The sequence below is a fragment of the Pristiophorus japonicus genome, chromosome 10 (genome assembly GCF_044704955.1).
Source record: "Pristiophorus japonicus isolate sPriJap1 chromosome 10, sPriJap1.hap1, whole genome shotgun sequence".
Taxonomy (NCBI): domain Eukaryota; kingdom Metazoa; phylum Chordata; class Chondrichthyes; family Pristiophoridae; genus Pristiophorus; species Pristiophorus japonicus.
In genome coordinates, this window is record NC_091986.1 from 212,401,072 (window position 1) to 212,422,342 (window position 21,271).

Consider the following 21,271-nt stretch of genomic DNA (forward strand, 5'->3'; position numbering starts at 1 on the left):
GCCTGTGAACGTAGGAACTGGGCTCGGCCATTCAGCCCCTCGAGCCTGCTCCAAATCCCTCGATTCCCTTGCCCAGCAAAAATCTATCGATCTTCATCTTGAAAATTTTCAACTGACCCCGTGGGAGAGAGAATCCAGATTTTCACTACCCTTTCCTGTGGGGGGGAAATGTTTTTGGATTTCACTCATGAATGGGGATGTCCTGAGGATTCGAATGGTTCCACACAGCCCCCGCCCCGCCCCCACAAGTTATTTTTTTCCCCTTGATCTGTACAGCTCAACAACTTAACCGGCTAAGCTAGAGGCTGGGAACTCCTCGCTCTTCTAATGACACAAGTTGTGGCTGACCGACAGTTACCTGGCATCAGCTGTGTGGAAGCGAATAGGCGTTCCAGTGGAACGCTACTTTCTTGCAAAAATTCCTCCGGACTGAGTGGGAGTTCCAGTGAGTCACAAATAATTTTGGCAGCTTCCATCGACCGCATTCCCATGATTGAGCCCTTCAACTCCCACGTAAACTTCTTATTGTAACGGCCACAGACTTCAACGAACGCGGCAGTGTACAGGCTTTCCGTGTCTGTGTGATAGAAGAGCGAGAATCAGAAACGTAAGTGACATTCCGCTGAAACATTCCACCCCTCCCTTCTTCCCCTCCAGTGCAAGTTTTAAAAAATAACCCCAAACTTGGCTTCAACGTCTTACGGTAATGCACAACTTAATGAATGAAAAATAACAGTAGTTTTTCTCACCCCCAACCCCCTTGATTCTCAGCTCCGCATTAATGTGTTTTATGGTCTGGGAGCGGCTATTATGTTACACTGTTACACTCGCCAATCTCCCATGGCATTGCTCACTGTGAGTCAGAGGATACAATGTTTTTTTTTTAAAAAGGACTGGAGCAGTATATCAGATAAAGGACAACGTAGTATTCTACTGCTAGCTCAACATGAAAGGCTTGTCCATTTAAGGAGCCATTGTCCAAGAGCACTAAAAGAACACCAGTTGGGCCACAGCTGGAGTACCGCGTGCAGTTTTGGTCACCACATTACAGGAAAGATGTGACTGCACTAGAGAGGATGCTGCCTGGACCGGAGAATTTTAGCTATGAGGAAATATTGGATAGGCTGGGTTTGTTTTCTTTGGAACAGAGGAGGTTGAGGGGAGACCTTATTGAGGTGTATAAAATTATGAGGGGCCTGGATAGAGTGGATAGGGAGGACCTATTTCCCTTAGTAGAGGGGTCAACAACCAGGGGGCATAGATTTGAAGTAATTGTTTAGAGGGGATTTGAGGGGAATTTTTTGGACTGAGGGTGGTGGGGGTCTGGAACTCACAGCCTGAAAGGGTGGTAGAGGCAGAAACCTTCACCACATTTTTAAAAGTACTTGGATGTGAACTTGAAGTGCTTTAACCTACAGGGCTACGGGCAAGAGCTGGAAAGTGGGATTAGGCTGGATAGCTCTTTGTTGGCTGACGCGGACACGATGGGCCGAAATGGCCTCCTTCCATGCTGTAAATTTCCATGATTCTACGAGATGTAAATGAGCACATCCGGAGGTCGATCGAGGCAAATTTTCCCTTTAGGTACCGCACTGGTCAGTTGGACAACAATTGTTTGTCTCCAGACTGCCCGCTGGTTGTAAATCACTTTGCAGTTGCAGCAAGATCAGAAAAAGAAACTCCAGCTGGAAATGACTGGCTTTCCCTCCTCTCTCTTTCTTTTCTTTTTGTTTAAGATTTCTTGCCTCCATCGCAAAACACAGCCCATCAAAGTGAAGTGCGCCAGATACAGTTCTATGCTACGTGCGAGGCCGACACTCCAGTGCAGCACTGAAGGTGTACTGCATTGTCAGAAGTCAAGGGGGAATGTTAAAAGAAACTGTGGCAACAATTTCCCCTCCACCGACACACCAAAAGCACATCGAGTCGTCATTCCTCGTATTTCTGTCTGTGGGATCTTGCCCAATGCAAGATATCAGCTGCATTTGCCGACTTGACAGTGTTTGCAATTCAAAATAATTTGTTGGACATAAAGTTCTGTCGAGTTTGCGGGATACAATGAGATGCTACGCACATGCAAAAAAAAGTTTTTCCATAAATGATGTGTGCTAATTTGCAGGGCAGGGTCTTTGCAAATAGCGAAACCAAGTGCTGACTTTTTTGACTAGAGTTTGGGGAGGGGTGGTGGTTGGGGGAGGGGCAGTTGTGTAAGAGGCAGTTGGGGGAGGTGGGTGGATGGTTGGGGGAGGGGAATGGGCAGTTTGGGGAGGGGTGGTTGTGGGACAGTTGGGAGTGGTGGTTGGGGGGGGGAGGGGCAGTTGGGCATGAGGCAGTTGGGGGACGTGGTGGGGGGAAGGAGTGTTTGGTGGTGAGGGGCAATTGGGGGATGTGGGTGGGCGGTTGGGGGAGGGGTGGTTTGGGGGCGGGGCAGTTGAGCATAGCGGTTGGTTGACAGTTGGTGGTGAGGGGGCGGGGCTATAGTGATTTTCTAGGTGGCACATAGCAGGGCTATAGTGATTGGCAGTTGGCCTGGGAGTGGGGCTATAGTGATTGGCGAGGAGCAGTGCTATAGTGATTGGCCAGTGACAGGGGGCGGTGCTATAGTGATTGGCAGATGGGGCGAAAGTGATTGCAGGTGGGGCGGAGCTATAGTGATAGGCAGGTGGTCCGGGGTGGGGGTGGGGGGCTATAGTGATTGACAGGTGGCCTGAGGGGACGGGGCTAGTGATTGGCAGGTGGCCCGGGGGCAGAGCTATAGTGATTGGCATATGGTCTGGGGGCGGGGCTAGTGATTGGTGAAGGGCGGGGCTATAGTGATTGGCAAGTGACAGGGGGCGGTGCTATAATGATTGGCAGGAGGGCAATGCTAAAGTGATTGGCAGTTGGGGCGGAGCTCTAGTGATGGCAGGTGGGGCGGGGCTATAGTGATAGGCAGTGGTCCGGGGTGGGGTGGGGGGCTATAGTGATTGACAGGTGGCCTGAGAGGACGTGGCGAATGGTTGGCAGGTGGTCCGGGGGCAGGGCTATAGTGATTGGCATATGGGCTGAGGCCGGGGCTACAGTGATTGGCTGGCGGCCCGGGGGCAGGGCTAGTGATTGGTGAGGGGTGGGACTATAGTGATTGGCAGTTGGCCTGGGAGTGGGGCTATAGTGATTGGCGAGGGGTGGTGCTATAGTGATTGGCAAGTGATAGGGGGCAGTGTTATAGTGATTGGCTGGTGGGCGATGCTGAAGTGATTGGCAGGTGGGGCGGGGCTCTAGTGATGGCAGGTGGTGCGGGGCTATAGTGATGGCAGGTGGGTGGGGCTATAGTGATGGCAGGTGGGGAGAGGTTAAAGTGATTGGCAGGGGGCGGGGGTATAGTGATTGACAGGTGGCCTGAGGGGACAGGGCTAGTGATTGGCAGGTGGCCCAGGGCAGGGCTATAGTGATTGGCATATGGCTTGGGGGTGGGGCTATAGTGATTGGCCGGGGTCTGGGGGCGGGGCTAGTGATGGGTGAGGGGCGGGGCTATCGTGATTGGCAGTTGGCCTGGGAGTGGAGCTATAGTGATTGGCGAGGGGCGGTGCTATAGTGATTGGCAAGTGACAGGGGGCTGTGCTATAGTGATTGGCAGGTGGACAATGCTAAAGTGATTGGCAGTTGGGGCGGGGCTATAGTGACAGCAGGTGGGGCAGGGCTAAAGTGATTGGCAGATGGGGTGGGGATAAAGTGATTGGCAGGTTGGGCGGGGCTAAAGTGATTTGCAGATGGAGCGGGTTATAGTGATGGCAGGTGGGCGGGGCTATAGTGATTGGCATATGGCCTGGGGGCAGGGCTATAGTGATGGGAGGTGGTCTGGGGCCGGGGTATTAGTGATGGGCTGATGGTCTGGGGGCAGGGCTAGTGATTGGCAGGTGGCCTGGGGGCACGGCTATAGTGATGGGCAGGTGGCCTGGGGGAGTGGGGCTATAGTGATGGGCAGGTGGCCTGGGGGGGCAGGGCTATAGTGATGGGCAGGTGGTCTGGGGCCGGGGCTATAGTGATGGGCTGATGGTCTGGGGGCAGGGCTACAGTGATTGGCAGGTGGCCTGAGGGCATGGCTATAGTGATGGGCAGATGGCCTGGGGGGCAGGGCTATAGTGATTGGCATTTGGCCTGGGGCGGGGCTATAGTGATGGGCAGGTGGCCTGGGGGCAGGGCTATAGTGATGGGCAGGTGGCCTGGGGGCAGGGCTATAGTGATGGGCAGGTGGCCTGGGGGGTGGGGCTACAGTGATGGGCAGGTGGCCTGGGGGCGGGGCTATAGTGATGGGCAGGTGACCTGGGGGGCGGGGCTATAGTGATGGGCAGGTGGCCTGGGGGCGGGGCTATAGTGATGGGCAGGTGGCCTGGGGGCGGGGCTATAGTGATGGGCAGGTGGCCTGGGGCTGCAGTGATGGGCAGGTGGCCTGGGGGCGGGGCTACAGTGATGGGCAGGTGGCCTAGTGGGTGGGGCTACAGTGATGGGCAGGTGACCTGGGGGCGGGGCTATAGTGATGGGCAGGTGGCCTGGGGCTGCAGTGATGGGCAGGTGGCCTGGGGGCGGGGCTATAGTGATGGGCAGGTGGCCCAGGTGACAGTTGGTGGGGGAGGGGAAATGTTTGGTGTGTGCCCCAGATTGGAGGGCACTTGACTTAACTGTTCTCCAACCAAAAGAGTTGTGTGGGGGAGGGGGGCCGCTGACTGACTGACCCGGGGCCGGCGGGTGGTGGTGCGGGACTGACAGCTGCCCCTAGCCCAGTGGCGGAGCGCCGGGCGCGGATACTGACCCAGCAGCAGCCCGTCCATGTCGAAGATGACGTGAGTGACAGGTAGGTATGGCGAACGGCCGGAGTCGCGGGTCGCCGCCGCCGCCGCCGCCATTTGTACCGGGCCCAGGTGGGGCGAGCGGGGGCCGGCCGACCAGCGGCCGCGCGGAGTAAGGCCGCGCGGAGTGAGGCCCCGCACACCCGCTCTCCCCACCATCAACACCCCGGGCACGGCGCCCATCGCCACCTCAGGCACCGAGTAACCTGTCGCTGTGTGTAACGGCAGGGTCTGGCTGGTGGGCCGGCCGTGTCTGTGTATGTTGTGGGGGAGGGTCACGCTCTGCTTTCGGTCGGCCACCAGCCAGCTGGCAGCTTCTGTCTCTGGGGGCGGGGCAAGTGCAGGGGGCGGGGCTAGGCCAAAAGGTAAAGGTGTGTGGGCTCAGGTGAGCTCAGAGCCAGGAGTGGCACTGCTACTGGGTGCAGGGGAACAAACCAGGTGATTCATTCCTATCATCTTTTATATGGATATACAAATATATATGTGTGTATATATGTATGTGTATATATGTATGTGTGTATATATATATATGTGTGGATTTTCCTCCTCGCTTCTCCATTTGGCCCAGGATAGTTAAACAATAATTTTTCAGAGGCTATTTGACCAATATCATCATTCAGGAGCATAATTCTGGGATGTTTATTATTTGGTGAGGAGCGCAGGGTGCAAGTCTCCAAAGGTTTCCCACAACCGCCCCAGTGTGTTAATCCAGCCCGTAGTACTGTCACTTGTGTCAAGCAGGTGGTAGAGGGGTTCTGGGGAAGCCACAGCGCCAAGCTGCTTCTGGCGACAATAGAACCGTGTGAATGGTGTGACCGTCGCTTTCCAGGAGGCCACCTGGCAGTGGTTTCAGTTTGCACCAAGTAGAATATGACTTAACATTGAGAAACTGTATGAGTCTGGTCACTCTGCCAACTAAAAGTAATTGGCTGATTTCAACTTGTTTACACATATTTTCACATCAGGCTAATCTGATGGCAAACATTTATTGCGAAATTTACAGAGATTTTGTCGGATGCTATGTTGTTTTTTTTCAATGTGTTTTTAGTTCACTGCCACTCTTGAATGTACTCGTAAATTATGCAAAAATCAAACGTTCGGAGTGAACACACAATTCACTCTTTCAAACGCACTCCGATCAATAACAGAGTTTCGCTACTGTTTTCTATCATATGTATTCATAGAAACATAGAAAGATAGAAAATAGGTGCAGGAGTAGGCCATTCGGCCCTTCAAGCCTGCACCACCATTCAATATCATCATGGCTGATTATACAACTTCAGTACCCCATTCCTGCTTTCTCTCCAAACCCCTTGATCCCTTTAGCCATAAGGGCCACATCTAACTCCCTTTTGAATATATCTAACGACCTGGCCTCAACAGCTTTCTGTGGTAGAGAATTCCACAGGTTCACAATTATGAGTGAAGAAGTTTCTCCTCATCTCGGTCCTAAATGGCTTACCCCTTACCCCTGTGACCCCTGGTTCTGGACTTCCCCAACATCGAGAACATTCTTCCTGCATCTAACCTGTCCAATCTCGTCAGAATGTTATGTTTCTTTGAGATCCCCTCTCATTCTTCTAAATTCCAGTGAATATAAGCCCAGTCGATCCAGTCTTTCTTCATATGTCAGTCCTGCCATCCCAGGAAGCAGTCTGGTGAACCATCGCTGCACTCCCTCAAGAGCAAGTATGCCTTTCTTCAGATTAGGAGACCAAAACTGTACACAATGTTCAAGGTGTGGCCTCACCAAGGCCCTGTACAACTGCAGTAAGACTCCCCTGCTCCTGTTCTCAAATCCTCTAGTGATGAAGGCCAACATGCCATTTGCCTCCTTCACCACCTGCTTTACCTGCATGCCAACTTTCAATGACTGATGTACCATGACACCCAGGTTGTATAAGACCTCAGTCTTTATACAGTACCCTTGGGGGCACTGTATATAAACTGGAGTGTCTTAATAAAGACTGAGGTCACTGTTACTTTAACCTTCCTGTGTGCAGTCTCATCTGTGTTAGGAACACAATAACTGGTGACGAGTATACAACTCTTAACGCAAAGATGCAGCAAACTGTGGGCATCCTGGAGAAGTTCTCGGAGGGTGAGGACTGGGAAGCCTATGTCGAACGGCTAGACCAGTACTTTGTAGCCAACGAGCTGGACGGAGAAGGAAGCGCTGCAAAAAGGAGAGCGGTCCTCCTCACGGTCTGTGGGGCACCAACCTACAGCCTGATGAAGAATCTTCTGGCTCTGGTGAAACCCACAGATAAGTCATATATGAGGAGCTGTGTAGACTGGTTCGGGAGCATCTTAACCCGAGGGAGAGCGTGCTGATGGCGAGGTATTGGTTCTACACGTGCAAACGATCTGAAGGTCAGGAAGTGGCGAGCTACATCACTGAGCTAAGGCGACTTGCAGGACAATGTGAATTCGATGGCTACCTGGAGCAAATGCTCAGACTTTTTTGTATTGGGCATTGGCCACAAGACCATCCTACGAAAACTTTTGACGATAGAGACACCGACCCTCAGTAAGGCCATTGCGATAGCACAGGCGTTTATGCCCACCAGTGATAACACCAAACAAATCTCTCAGCACACAAGTGCTAGCAATGTTCACAAATTAACTGGAACTGTGTATGCGAACAGAAATGTACAGGGCAGAAACCACGAGTCTGCAACTGCCAGCAGGCCTCAGGTGATCCAGATGACTCCGAGTCCGCAACGAAGGATGAATGCAAGGCAATTCACACCTTGGTGTTGTGGAGGCTTCCATTCAGCCTATTCATGCCACCTCAAAGGGTATGTTTGCAAGAGCTGTGGAACAATTGGGCACCTCCAACGAGCTTGCAGGCGAGCTGCAAGCTCTGCAAAACCTGCTAACCACCACGAGGCAGAGGAAGATCAGTCCATGGTGGATCAAAGCAAATTCGAACCTCAGAGAGAGGAGGCAGATGCTGAAGTACACTGGGTGCACACATTTTCGACGAAATGTCCACCTATAATGCTAAATGTAAAATTGAATGGCTTACCTGTAGCCATGGAACTGAACACTGGCGCTAGCCAATCCATCATGAGTAAAAAGATGTTTGAGAGACTGTGGTGCAGCAAGGCACTCAGACCAGCCCTGAGCCCCATCCACATGCAACTGAGAAAGTACACCAAAGAGCTTATCGCTGCCCTGGGCAGCGCCATGGTCAAGGTCACCCACGAGGGCACGGTGCATGAACTGCCACTCTGGATTGTCCCGGGCGATGGCCCCACACTGCTTGGAAGGAGCTGGCTGGGCAAAATCCGCTGGAACTGGGATGACATCTGAGGGCTATCACATGTCGATGAGGCTTCATGTACCTAGGTTCTTAACAAATTTCCTTCCCTTTTTGAGCAAAGCATTGCAAACTTTTCCCAGAGGCACGACCCATTCACCACAAGGTGCGAGCGGTACCTTGCATGATGAGGGAGAGAGTGGAAATCGAGCTGGACAGGCTGCAATGCGAGGGCATCATTTCCCCAGTGGAATTCAGCGAATGGGCCAGCCCGATTGTTCCAGTACTCAAAAGTGATAGCACGGTCAGGATTTGCAGCGATTATAAAGAAACCATTAATCATTTCTCGCTGCAGGACCAATACCCCCTATCTTAGGCAGACGACCTAGTTGCGCGCTGGCAGGAGGCAAGACGTTCACTAAGCTCGATCTGACTTCGGCCTACATGACGCAGGAGCTGGAGGAGTCTTCGAAAGGCCTCACCTGCATCAACATGCACAAGGGACTGTTCATCTACAATAGTTGCCTGTTTTGGAATTCGGTCAGCTGCAGCGATCTTCCAGAGAATCATGGAGAGCCTACTCCAGTCGGTACCACGTACGGTGGTTTTTCAGGACGACATATTGGTCACCGGTCGGGACACCGTCGAGCACCTGCAAAACCTGGAGGAGGTCCTCCAGCGACTGGATCGCAAAGGGCTGTGGCTGAAGAGGTCGAAATGCGTCTTCATGTCAACAGAAGTGGAGTTTTTGGGGAGAACGATCGCGACGGACGGCATTCGACCCACAGACGCCAAGACCGAGGCTATCAGGAACGTGCCCAGGCCACAGAACGTCACGGAGCTGCGGTCGTTCCTGGGACTCCTCAACTATTTTGGTAACTTCCTACCGGGGTTAAGCACCCTCTTGGAGCCCCTACATGTGTTATTGCGTAAAGGTGAGAACTGGGTATGTGGAAAAAACCAAGTAATTGCTTTTGAGAAAGCCAGAAACATTTTATGCTCCAACAAGCTGCTTGTATTGTATAACCCGTGTAAAAGACTTGTGCTAGCATGTGATGCATCGTCGTACGGAGCCGGATGTGTATTACAATAAGCTACCGTTGCGGGGAAGTTGCAACCTGTCTAAGGCCGAGAGGGCCTACAGCATGATTGAGAAAGAGGCATTAGCGTGTGTGTTCGGGGTAAAGAAAATGCATCAGTACCTGTTTGGCCTCAAATTTGAGCTGGAAACCGATCACAAGCCCCTCATATTCCTGTTCGCTGAAAACAGGGGGATAATGCCTCAGTCCGCATACAAGGGTGGGCACAGGTGCCATCAGCATATAACTATACCATCCGCCACAGGCCAGGCACCGAGAACTGTGTGGATGTTCTCAGTCGGCTACCATTGTCTACCACGGGGGTGGAAATGGCGCAGCCTGCAAACTTATTGATGGTGGCGCAGCCCGTAGACTTGTTGATGATCATGGAAGCATTTGAAAATGATAAATTACCTGTCACGGTCCGCCAGATTAGGACTTGGACCAGCGAAGATCCTCTGCTATCCCTAGTAAAAAAAACTGTGTACTGCATGGGAGCTGGGCCAGCATCCCCATTGAAATGCAAGAGCTAATCAAGCCGTTCCAGTGGCGAAAGGATGAGCTGTCCATTCAGGCAGACTGCCTGTTGTGGGGTAACCGCGTAATGCTACCCAAATAGGGCAGGGAGACGTTCATCTTGGATCTCCACAGCACACACCCGGGTATAGTAATGATGAAAGCGATAGCTAGATCCCACGTGTCGTGGCCAGGTATCGACTCTGACTTAAGAGTCCTGTGTATGGCAATGCAGTGTGTATGCTCAGTTGAGCAACGCACCCAGAGAGGCACCACTAAGTTTGTGGTCCTGGCCCTCCACTCCATGGTCGAGGATCCATGTCGACTATGCGGGCCCGTTTCTCGGTAAAATGTTCCTGGTGGTGATGGATGCTTTTTCAAAATGGATTGGATGTGAAATAATGTCAGGAAGCACTGCCACCATTGAAAGCCTGAGTGCCATGTTTGCCTGACATACTGGTCAGTGACAACAGGCCATGTTTCACCAGTGCCGAATTTAAAGAATTCATGACCCGCAATGGGATCAAACATGTCACCTAGGCCCCATTTAAACCAGCCTCCGATGGGCAGGCAGAGCGGGCAGTACAAACCATCAAACAGAGCCTTAAACGAGTCACAGAAGGCTCACTCCAAACCCGCCTGTCCTGAGTACTGCTCAGCTACCGCTCGAGACCCCACTCACTCATAGGGGTGCCCCTGGCTGAGCTACTCATGAAAAGGACACATAAAACCAGACTCTCGCTGGTTCACCCCAACTTGCATGATGAGGTAGAGAGCAGGCGGCAGCAACAAAATGTAAACGATGGTCGCGCCACTGTGTCACGGGAAATTGATCTGAATGACGCTGTATATGTGCTCAACTATGGACATGGTCCCAAGTGGATCGCGGGCACGGTGATAGCTAAAGAAGGGAGTAGGGTGTTTGTAGTCAAACTAGACAATGGACAAATTTGCAGAAAGCACCTGGACCAAACGAGGCTGTGGTTCACAGACTGCCCTGAACAACCCACAGCAGACACCACCTTTTTCGAGTCCACAACAGAGTATCAACGACACCACGCCGGACCAGGAAATCAAACCCATCACACCCAACAGCCCAGTAAGGCCAGGTTCACCCAGCAGCCCTGCAGGGCCAACAATACGTCAGCCCAGCAAGCCAACACACCAGAACAGACATTTGTACCAAGGCGGTTCACCAGGGAAAGAAAAGCTCCCGACCGCCTCACCTTGTAAATAGTTTTCACTTTGACTTTGGGGGGGGAGGGGAGGGGAGAGTGATGTTGTGTATCTGTAAAGCATGCACTCCCATGTTCTGCCACCAGGGAGCGCATCCCCTAAAGTCCCAAAGGATCCCAGCATCCCTTGGGAGCACTGTATATAAGCCGGCCCCTAAGGCCTGTTCTTCATTCTGGAGTGTCTTAATAAAGACTGAGGTTGCTGTTACTTTAACCTCCCCATGTACAGTCTCATCTGTGTTAGGAACACAATACAGGTCTCGTTGCACCTGTCCTTTTCCTAATCTGTCACCATTCAGATAATATGCTGCCTTCCTGTTTTTGCCACCAAAGTGGATAACCTCACATTTATCTACATTATACTGCATCTGCCATGCATTTGCCCACTCACCTAACCTGTCCAAGTCACCCTGCAGCTTATTAGCATCCTCCTCACAGCTCACATCGCCACCCAGCTTAGTGTCATCTGCAAACTTGGCAGCCAAGACAGTGAATGCAGTGATAAACTGCAATAACCTTTACCCATGGAGAGCGCCAACATGGGGCAGCAATGAAGCGAGCAGTATTACTGGTAACTGTCCTAAACAGAGGCCTTGATCACAGCTGAAGGCTGATGATGGCACCTTCTATTTATAATATTCAAAGCAAGTTTTAAGTTTTATTTGAATAACATGGCTTTGAGAACATTGTGAGGCTTCTATTCCCACAGGTATTTCCCGATTGGTGTATTTATCCAACAGGAAGAATGGCTTTCCATTCATACCAACACTCGCAAAATCTCATTTTCCAATTAGTTCCCCTTCTTGGCCTCCTCATCAAGAGATCACTGCTGGGGAAGTGTCCAGTCAACACTTGGGACAGGTGACCACATTAAAGGCGCTATATAAATGCAAGTTGTTTGTTGTAGTTATGCTGCATTTATTTGAATATTATTGAATATTGCAGTTATGCTGTAGTTATTCAATACCTATTCAGCAAAGAATTGGTGGCTGCAGCCACAAACAAGTAGCTGTTTGCCGCCTTATTGAAATGATTGGACTTTCAGTCGCGAGATGAGGAGAAATTTCTTCACTCAAACAGTTGTGAAATCTTTGGAATTATCTACCCCAGAGGGTTGTAGATCCTCAGTCATTGAGTATATTCAAGACAGAGGTCGATTTTTAAATTTTGGGGAACTAAGGAAATTATGGGCTATGGCAATTGTGTGGGTGGGTGAAGTTGTGGTAGTAGATCAGCCATGATATTGTTGACTGGTGGAGCAGGCTCGGGTGGCCAAATGGCCTACTCTCGCTCCTATTTCTTATGTTCTTGTGTAATACAAGTTGAGCGTCCGAAATACAGAGTTCCGAAATTCGGAATGTTACGAAATCCACAACATTCCGAATTTTTTTTGGACATTTTTTAAAAAACTAATTAACCGCTGAAAAATTTTTTTTTATTTTTTTTTAAACTTTAGCATCCTTTTTTGCAGATCTTCGACGCAGGTTTTTCCCAGCCGCTGATCCCTGACCTGGAACCCCTGACCCGGAACCCCTGACCCGCAGCCAACGTGGCAGAACCCGGAACCGTCGACTTCCCGCCGCCGCCCCCCACTCCGCTCCCCTTACCTTGGTGGCCCCCCCGCTCCTGTTATGTTGGCACCACCCCCCTGCTCCTTACATCAGTGCCCACCACACCACTTACATCGGTGCCCCCCCCCCCGCCCCTTACCTCGGCCGAGGCATTTCCAGACTCGGGACGTCGGAAAGACGTTCCAAAATCTGGAATGGCCTCTGTCCTGAGGTTTCTGGATTTCAAACACCCCTCCACCTGTAGCTACTTGGTAATTATGTGTCATTTAATGTGACACTTTAATAAAGGCCCCGAGTATAATCCCTAATATTTGTGGAGTTAGCTGAAATGTCGGTAGGAACGATGCAAAGTACCTCACCCAACCTGAATATGGAAATCGGCCATTGTTCCTGTTGCTGATTGCCATCCAATAACCCCTGCTGGCAAATGTGCACACACACGGACATTAATGAGGGATAAGGTTTTGGCAGCTGTAGTCTACCCACAACCGCCCCGCCCCCCCCCGGCCCTCGGCCCATTGTGGAATAGCCCACCGGTAGCAACTGTCTAAAGAAAGAATAACTTGCATTTACATAGCATTTCACGACCCTCCAGACTTGCCAAAGTGCTTTACAGCCAATGAAGTAAGAACATAAGAAATAGGAGCAGGCCATACGGCCCCTCGAGCCTGCTCCACCATTTAATAAGATCATGGCTGATCCGATCAGTGACTCAGCTCCACTTCCCTGCCCGCTCCCCTTATTCCCTTATCGTTTAAGAAACTGTCTATTTCTGTTTTAAATTTATTCAATGTCCCAGCTTCCATAGCTCTCTGAGGCAGCGAATTCCACAGATCCATAACCCTCTGGGAGAAGAAATTTCTCCTCATCTGAGCTTTAAATGGGTGGCCCCTTATTCTAAGATTATGTCCCTCTAGTTCTAGTCTCCCCTATCAGTGGAAACATCCTCTCTGCATCCACCTTGTCAAGTCCCCTCATAATCTTATACGTTTCGATAAGATCACCTCTCATTCTTCTGAATTCCAATGAGTAGAGGCCCAACCTCCTCAACCTTTCCTCATAAGACAACTCTCTCATCTCTGGAATCAACCTTGTGAACCTTCCATGCTTCCAAAGCAAGTATATCCTTTCATAAATATGGAAACCAAAACTATATGCAGTATTCCAGGTGTGGCCTCACCAATACCTTGTATAGCTGTAGCAAAACTTCCCTGTTTTTAGAAACATAGAAACATAGAAAATAGGTGCAGGAGTAGGCCATTCGGCCCTTCTAGCCTTAACCGCCATTCAATTAGTTCATGGCTGAACATTCAACTTCAGTACCCCATTCCTGCTTTCTCGCCATACCCCTTGATCCCCCTAGCAGTAAGGACCTCATCTAACTCCTTTTTGAATATATTTAGTGAATTGGCCTCAACAACTTTCTGTGGTAGAGAATTCCACAGGTTCACCACTCTCTGGGTGAAGAAGATCCTCCGCATCTCGGTCCTAAATGGCTTACCCCTTATCCTTAGACTGTGACCCCTGGTTCTGGACTTCCCCAACATTGGGAACATTCTTCCTGCATCTAACCTGTCTAACCCCGTCAGAATTTTATATGTTTCTATGAGGTCCCCTCTCATTCTTCTGAACTCCAGTGAATACAAGCCCAGTTGATCCAGTCTTTCTTGATAGGTCAGTCCCGCCATCCCGGGAATCAGTCTGGTGAACCTTCGCTGCACTCCCTCAATAGCAAGAATGTCCTTCCTCAGGTTAGGAGACCAAAACTGTACACAATACTCCAGGTGTGGCCTCACCAATGCCCTGTACAACTGTAGCAACACCTCCCTGCCCCTGTACTCAAATCCCCTTGCTATGAAGGCCAACATGCCATTTGCTTTCTTAACCGCCTGCTGCACCTGCATGCCAACCTTCAATGACTGATGTACCATGACACCCAGGTCTCTTTGCACCTCCCCTTTTCCTAATCTGTCACCATTCAGATAATAGTCTGTCTCTCTGTTTTTACCACCAAAGTGGATAACCTCACATTTATCCACATTATACTTCATCTGCCATGCATTTGCCCACTCACCTAACCTATCCAAGTCACTCTGCAGCCTCACAGCATCCTCCTCGCAGCTCACACTGCCACCCAACTTAGTGTCATCCGCAAATTTGGAGATACTACATTTAATCCCCTCATCTAAATCATTAATGTACAGTGTAAACAGCTGGGGCCCCAGCACAGAACCTTGCGGTACCCCACTAGTCACTGCCTGCCATTCTGAAAAGTACCCATTTACTCCTACTCTTTGCTTCCTGTCTGACAACCAGTTCTCAATCCATGTCAGTACACTACCCCCAATCCCATGTGCTCTAACTTTGCACATCAATCTCTTGTGTGGGACCTTGTCGAACGCCTTCTGAAAGTCCAAATATACCACATCAACTGGTTCTCCCTTATCCACTCTACTGGAAACATCCTCAAAAAATTCCAGAAGATTTGTCAAGCATGATTTCCCTTTCACAAATCCATGCTGACTTGGACCTATCATGTCACCTCTTTCCAAATGCACTGCTATGACATCCTTAATAATTGATTCCATCATTTTACCCACTACCGATGTCAGGCTGACCGGTCTATAATTCCCTGTTTTCTCTCTCCCTCCTTTTTTAAAAAGTGGGGTTACATTGGCTACCCTCCACTCCATAGGAACTGATCCAGAGTCAATGGAATGTTGGAAAATGACTGTCAACGCATCCACTATTTCCAAGGCCACCTCCTTAAGTACTCTGGGATGCAGTCCAACAGGCCCTGGGGATTTATCGGCCTTCAATCCCATCAATTTCCCCAACACAATTTCCCGGCTAATAAGGATTTCCCTCAGTTCCTCCTCCTTACTAGACCCCCCGACCCCTTTTATAACCGGAAGGTTGTTCGTGTCCTCCTTCGTGAATACCGAACCAAAGTACTTGTTCAATTGGTCCGCCATTTCTTTGTTCCCCGTTATGACTTCCCCTGATTCTGACTGCAGGGGACCTACGTTTGTCTTTACTAACCTTTTTCTCTTTACATATCTATAGAAACTTTTGCAATCCGTCTTAATGTTCCCTGCAAGCTTCTTCTCATACTCCATTTTCCCTGCCCTAATCAAACCCTTTGTCCTCCTCTGCTGAGTTCTAAATTTCTCCCAGTCCCCAGGTTCGCTGCTATTTCTGGCCAATTTGTATGCCACTTCCTTGGCTTTAATACTATCCCTGATTTCCCTTGATAGCCACGGTTGAGCCACCTTCCCTTTTTTATTTCTATGCCAGACAGGAATGTACAATTGTTGTAGTTCATCCATGCGGTCTCTAAATGTCTGCCATTGCCCATCCACAGTCAACCCCTTAAGTATCATTCGCCAATCCATCTCAGCCAATTCACGCCTCATACCTTCAAAGTTAGCCTTCTTTAAGTTCTGGACCATGGTCTCTGAATTAACTGTTTCATTCTCCATCCTAATGCAGAATTCCACCATATTATGGTCACTCTTCCCCAAGGGGCCTCGCACAACGAGATTGCTAATTAATCCTTTCTCATTACATAACACCCAGTCTAAGATGGCCTCCCCCCTAGTTGGTTCCTCGACATATTGGTCTAAAAAACCATCCCTTATGCACTCCAGAAAATCCTCCTCCACCGTATTGCTTCCAGTTTGGTTAGCCCAATCTATGTGCATATTAAAGTCACCCATTATAACTGCTGCACCTTTATTGCACGCACCCCTAATTTCCTGTTTGATGCCCTCCCCAACATCACTACTACTGTTTGGAGGTATGTACACAACTCCCACTAACGTTTTTTGCCCTTTGGTGTTCTGCAGCTCTACCCATATAGATTCCACATCATCCAAGCTAATGTCCTTCCTAACTATTGCCTTAATCTCCTCCTTAACCAGCAATGCTACCCCACCTCCTTTTCCTTTTATTCTATCCTTCCTGAATGTTGAATACCCCTGGATGTTGAGTTCCCAGCCCTGCTCATCCTGGAGCCACGTCTCCGTAATCCCAATCACATCATATTTGTTAACATCTATTTGCACAGTTAATTCATCCACCTTATTGCGGATACTCCTTGCATTAAGACACAAAGCCTTTAGGCTTGTTTTTTTAACACCCTCTGTCCTTTTAGAATTTTGCTGTACAATGGCCCTTTTTGTTCTTTGCCTTGGGTTTCTCTGCCCTCCACTTTTCCTCATCTCCTTTCTGTCTTTTGTTTTTTCCTCCTTTTTGTTTCCCTCTATCTCCCTGCATTGGTTCCCATCCCCCTGCCATATTAGTTTAACTCCTCCCCAACAGCACTAGCAAACACTCCCCCGAGGACATTGGTTCCGATTCTGCCCAGGTGCAGACCGTCCGGATTGTACTGGTCCCACCTCCCCCAGAACCGGTTCCAATGCCCCAGGAATTTGAATCCCTCCCTGCTGCACCATTGCTCAAGCCACGTATTCATCTGAGCTATCCTGCGATTCCTGCTCTGACTAGCACGTGGCACTGGTAGCAATCCCGAGATTACTACTTTTGAGGTCCTACTTTTTAATTTAGCTCCTAGCTCCTTAAATTCATTTCGTAGGAACTCATCCCTTTTTTTACCTATGTCATTGGTACCAACGTGCACCACAACAACTGGCTGTTCTCCCTCCCTTTTTAGAATGTCCTGCACCCGCTCCGAGACATCCTTGACCCTTGCACCAGGGAGGCAACATACCATCCTGGAGTCTCGGTTGCGGCCGCAGAAACGCCTATCTATTCCCCTTACAATTGAATCCCCTATCACTATCGCTCGCCCACTCTTTTTCCTGCCCTCCTGTGCAACAGAGCCAGCCACGGTGCCATGAACTTGGCTGCTGCTGCCCACTCCTGATGAGTCATCCCCCTCAACAGCACTCAAAGCAGTGTATCTGTTTTGCAGTGGGATGACCACAGGGGACCCCTGCACTACCTTCCTTGCACTACTCTTCCTGCTGGTCTTCCATTCCCTCGCTGGCTGTGGACCCTTCTCCTGCGGTAAGACCAACTCGCTACACGTGATACTCACGTCATTCTCAGCATCGTGGATGCTCCAGAGTGAATCCACCTTCAGCTCCAACTCCGCAACGCGGACCGTCAGTAGCCGGAGGTGGACACACTTCCCGCACATGTAGTCGTCAGGGACACTGGTGTTGTCCCCGTGTTCCCACATGGTACAGGAGGAGCATATCACATGACCGAGCTGTCCTGCCATGACTTAACCCTTAGATACACTTAAATTGCCGACAACAATGTTAAAAGTTACTGACTAATAAAGAAAAAGAAAAACTACTCACCAATCAGCAGCCAATCACTTACCACGTTGGCTGTGACGTCACCTTTTGATTTCTTTCTACTTCTTTTTTGACTTCTCTCAGCTGGAGCTGCACCGGTCCCGCCTCTCTCAACTCTCAACTCCCGCCTCTCTCGACGCTCCCCGGACTGCTGAGTCTTTTATAGGCCGCTGCCTCTCTCGACTCCCGCCTCTCTCGACGCTCCCCGGACTGCTGAGTCTTTTATAGGCCGCTGCCTCTCTCGACTCCCGCCTCTCTCGACGCTCCCCGGACTGCTGAGCCTTTTATAGGCCGCTGCCTCTCTCGACTCCCGCCTCTCTCGACGCTCCCCGGACTGCTGAGCCTTTTATAGGCCGCTGCCTCTCTCGACTCCCGCCTCTCTCGACGCTCCCCGGACTGCTGAGCCTTTTATAGGCCGCTGCCTCTCTCGACTCCCGCCTCTCTCGACGCTCCCCGGACTGCTGAGCCTTTTATAGGCCGCTGCCTCTCTGGACTCCCGCCTCTCTCGACGCTCCCCGGACTGCTGAGCCTTTTATAGGCCGCTGCCTCTCTCGACTCCCGCCCTTTGCAATAAAGACCAAGATTCCATTGGCCTTCCTGATCACTTGCTGTACCTGCATACTATCCTTTTGTGTTTCATGCACAAGTACTCCCAGGTCCCACTGTACTGCAGCACTTTGCAATCTTTCTCCATTTAAATAATAACTTGCTCTTTGATTTTTTTTCTGCCAAAGTGCATGACCTCACACTTTCCAACATTATACTCCATCTGCCAAATTTTTGCCCACTCATGTAGCCTGTCTATGTCCTTTTGAACCAAACAGAAAATGCTGGCAATTTCAGCGGGTCAGGCAGCATCTGTAGAGCGAGAAACAGAGTTTACGTTTCAGGTCATTGACCTTTTGACAAAACCGTTCCGACGATAGGTCACCGACCTGAAACGTTAAAACTGTTTCTCACTCCCAGATGCTGCCTCACATCGAAACATAGAAAATAAGTGCAGGAGCAGACCATTTGGCCCTTCAAGCCTGCACCACCATTCAATATGATCATGGCTGATCATTGACCTCCGTACCCCATTCCTGCTTTCTCTCCATTACCCCTTGATCCCTTTAGCCATAAGGGCCACATCTCACTCTCTTTTGAATATATCCAACGAACTGGCTTCAACAACTTTCTGTGGTAGAGAATTCCACAGGTTCACCACTCTCTGGGTGAAAAAGTTTCTCCTCATCTCGGTGCTAAATGGCTTACCCCTTATCCTGAGACTGTGTTCACTGGTTCTGGACTTCCCCCAACATCGGGAACATTTTTCCTGCATCTAACCTGTCTAATCCTGTCGGAATTTTATATATTTCTATGAGATCCCCTCTCACTCTCGCTGAGTATTTTCAGCATTTTCTGTGTTTTTATTTCAGAATTCCAGCATCTGCAATATTTTAAGTTCTTTTTGAAGTGTAGTCAGTGTTGTAATGTGGGAAATGCAACTGCCCATTTGTGCACAGTAACTTCCCATAAATAGCAACCTGATAATGACCAGTTAATCTGTTTTAGTAATACTGATTGAAGGATAAATATTGGCCAGGCCACCGGTGATAACTCCCCTGCTCCTCTTCGAAATAGTGCCATGAGATGTTTTGTCCACCTGAGAGCAGATGGGGTTTAACAACAACAACAACTTGCATCTATAAAGCACCTTTTTAACGCAGTGAAACATCCCAAGGCGCCTCACAGGGTGAGATAAAAAAAATTGACACCGAGCCGCATAAGTAGAAATTAGTGCAGGTGACCAAAAAGGTTTTAAGGAGGATAGGGAGGTAGAGAGGCGGAGAGTTGCAGAGCTTCGGGTCTAGGCAACAGAAGGAACGGCCACCAATGTTTGAGTGCTTTATCATCAGGGATGCTCAAAAGGGCAGAATTAGAGGAGCGCAGACATCTCGGGGGAGTGGTGGGGGGGGCGCGATGGTGATTGTGCTGGAGGAGATGACAGAGATGGGGAGGAGCGAGGCCATGGAGGGATTTGAAAATAAGGATGAGAATTTTGAAATCGAGGCGTTGCTTAACTGGAAGCCAATGTAGGTCAACGAGCACCGGGGTGATGGGTGAGCGGGACTTGATGCGAGTTAGGACACGGGCAGCCGAGTTTTGGTTCACTTCTGGTTTACGGAGGATGGAAGGTGGGAGGTCAGCAAGGAGTGCGTTGGAATAGACAAGTCTAGAGGTAATAAAAGAATAGATGAGGGTTTCAGCAGGGGATGAGCTGAGGCAGGGGCAGAGACGGTCGATGTTACGGAGGTGGAAATAGGCGGTCTTGGTTATGCTGCGGATATGTGGTCAAAAGCTCACACATGACACCAAGGTTGCGAACAGTGTGGTTCAGCCTCAGACAGAAGTTGGGGAGAGGGATGGAGTCGGTGGCGAGGGAACGGTGTTTGTGGCGAGGACCGAAAACAATGGCTTCGGTCTTCCCAATATTCAATTGGAGAAAATCTCTGCTCATCTAGAACTGGATATCGGACTAGCAGTCTCGTCCGAAAGTCTGGAATGGAAGAATAACCTGTTGTGTGAGTTTGATGGGCGCCTGGGTAGGAAATGATGAACTTGGTTCCACTCTGCAAGGGGGAGGGCCTCCCTTTGTTTCTGCAAATATCATTCTATATAGTATGAGGAAAGGCTACAGTTGCGCAATTAATATTTACATAGAAAAATAGAAACATAGAAAATAGGTGCAGGAGTAGGCCATTCGGCCCTTCGAGCCTGCACCGCCATTCAATGAGTTCATGGCTGAACATGCAACTTCAGTACCCCATTCCTGCTTTCTCGCCATACCCCTTGATCCCCCTAGTAGTAAGGACTACATCTAACTCCTTTTTGAATATATTTAGTGAATTGGCCTCAACAACTTTCTGTGGTAGAGAATTCCACAGGTTCACCACTCTCTGGGTGAAGAAGTTTCTCCTCATCTCGGTCCTAAATGGCTTACCCCTTATCCTTAGACTGTGACCCCTGGTTCTGGACTTCCCCAACATTGGGAACATTCTTCCTGCATCTAAACCCATCAGAATTTTAAATGTTTCTATGAGATCCCCTCTCATTCTTCTGAACTCCAGTGAATACAAGACCAGTTGATCCAGTCTTTCTTGATATGTCAGTCCCGCCATCCCGGGAATCAGTCTGGTGAATCTTTGCTGCACTCCCTCAATAGCAAGAATGCCATTCCTCAAGTTAGGAGACCAAAACTGTACACAATACTCCAGGTGTGGCCTCACCAAGGCCCTGTACAACTGTAGTAACATCTCCCTGCCCCTGTACTCAAATCCCCTCGCTATGAAGGCCAACATGCCATTTGCTTTCTTAACCGCCTGCTGTACCTGCATGCCAACCTTCAATGACTGATGTACCATGACACCCAGGTCTCGTTGCACCTCCCCTTTTCCGAATCTGTCACCATT

General features: G+C 49.8%; 2 protein-coding genes across 3 annotated transcripts in view; one reads left to right on the top strand and one right to left on the bottom strand.

The window, feature by feature from the left end:
• Positions 1-5,106, bottom strand: part of pudp (pseudouridine 5'-phosphatase) — a 79,655-nt gene extending 74,549 nt beyond the window's left edge. Inside the window, exons 1-2 of the mRNA XM_070892536.1 lie at positions 4,790-5,106; positions 359-577 (exon numbers count right to left, since the gene is read on the bottom strand). Coding sequence (XP_070748637.1) covers positions 359-577; positions 4,790-5,009 — 439 coding nt within the window. The 5' untranslated portion in view covers positions 5,010-5,106. The remainder of the gene's footprint in view (positions 1-358; positions 578-4,789) is intronic.
• The window catches only part of sts (steroid sulfatase (microsomal), isozyme S), a 112,982-nt gene continuing 96,359 nt past the window's right edge, over positions 4,649-21,271 (top strand). Inside the window, exon 1 of one of the 2 annotated variants that reach the window (XM_070892534.1) lies at positions 4,649-4,831. The gene's annotated coding sequence lies outside the window, so the exon portion shown is untranslated. Of the gene's footprint in view, positions 4,832-5,221; positions 5,265-21,271 lie in introns of those variants that run through there. The other variant, XM_070892535.1, reaches the window with a different exon arrangement.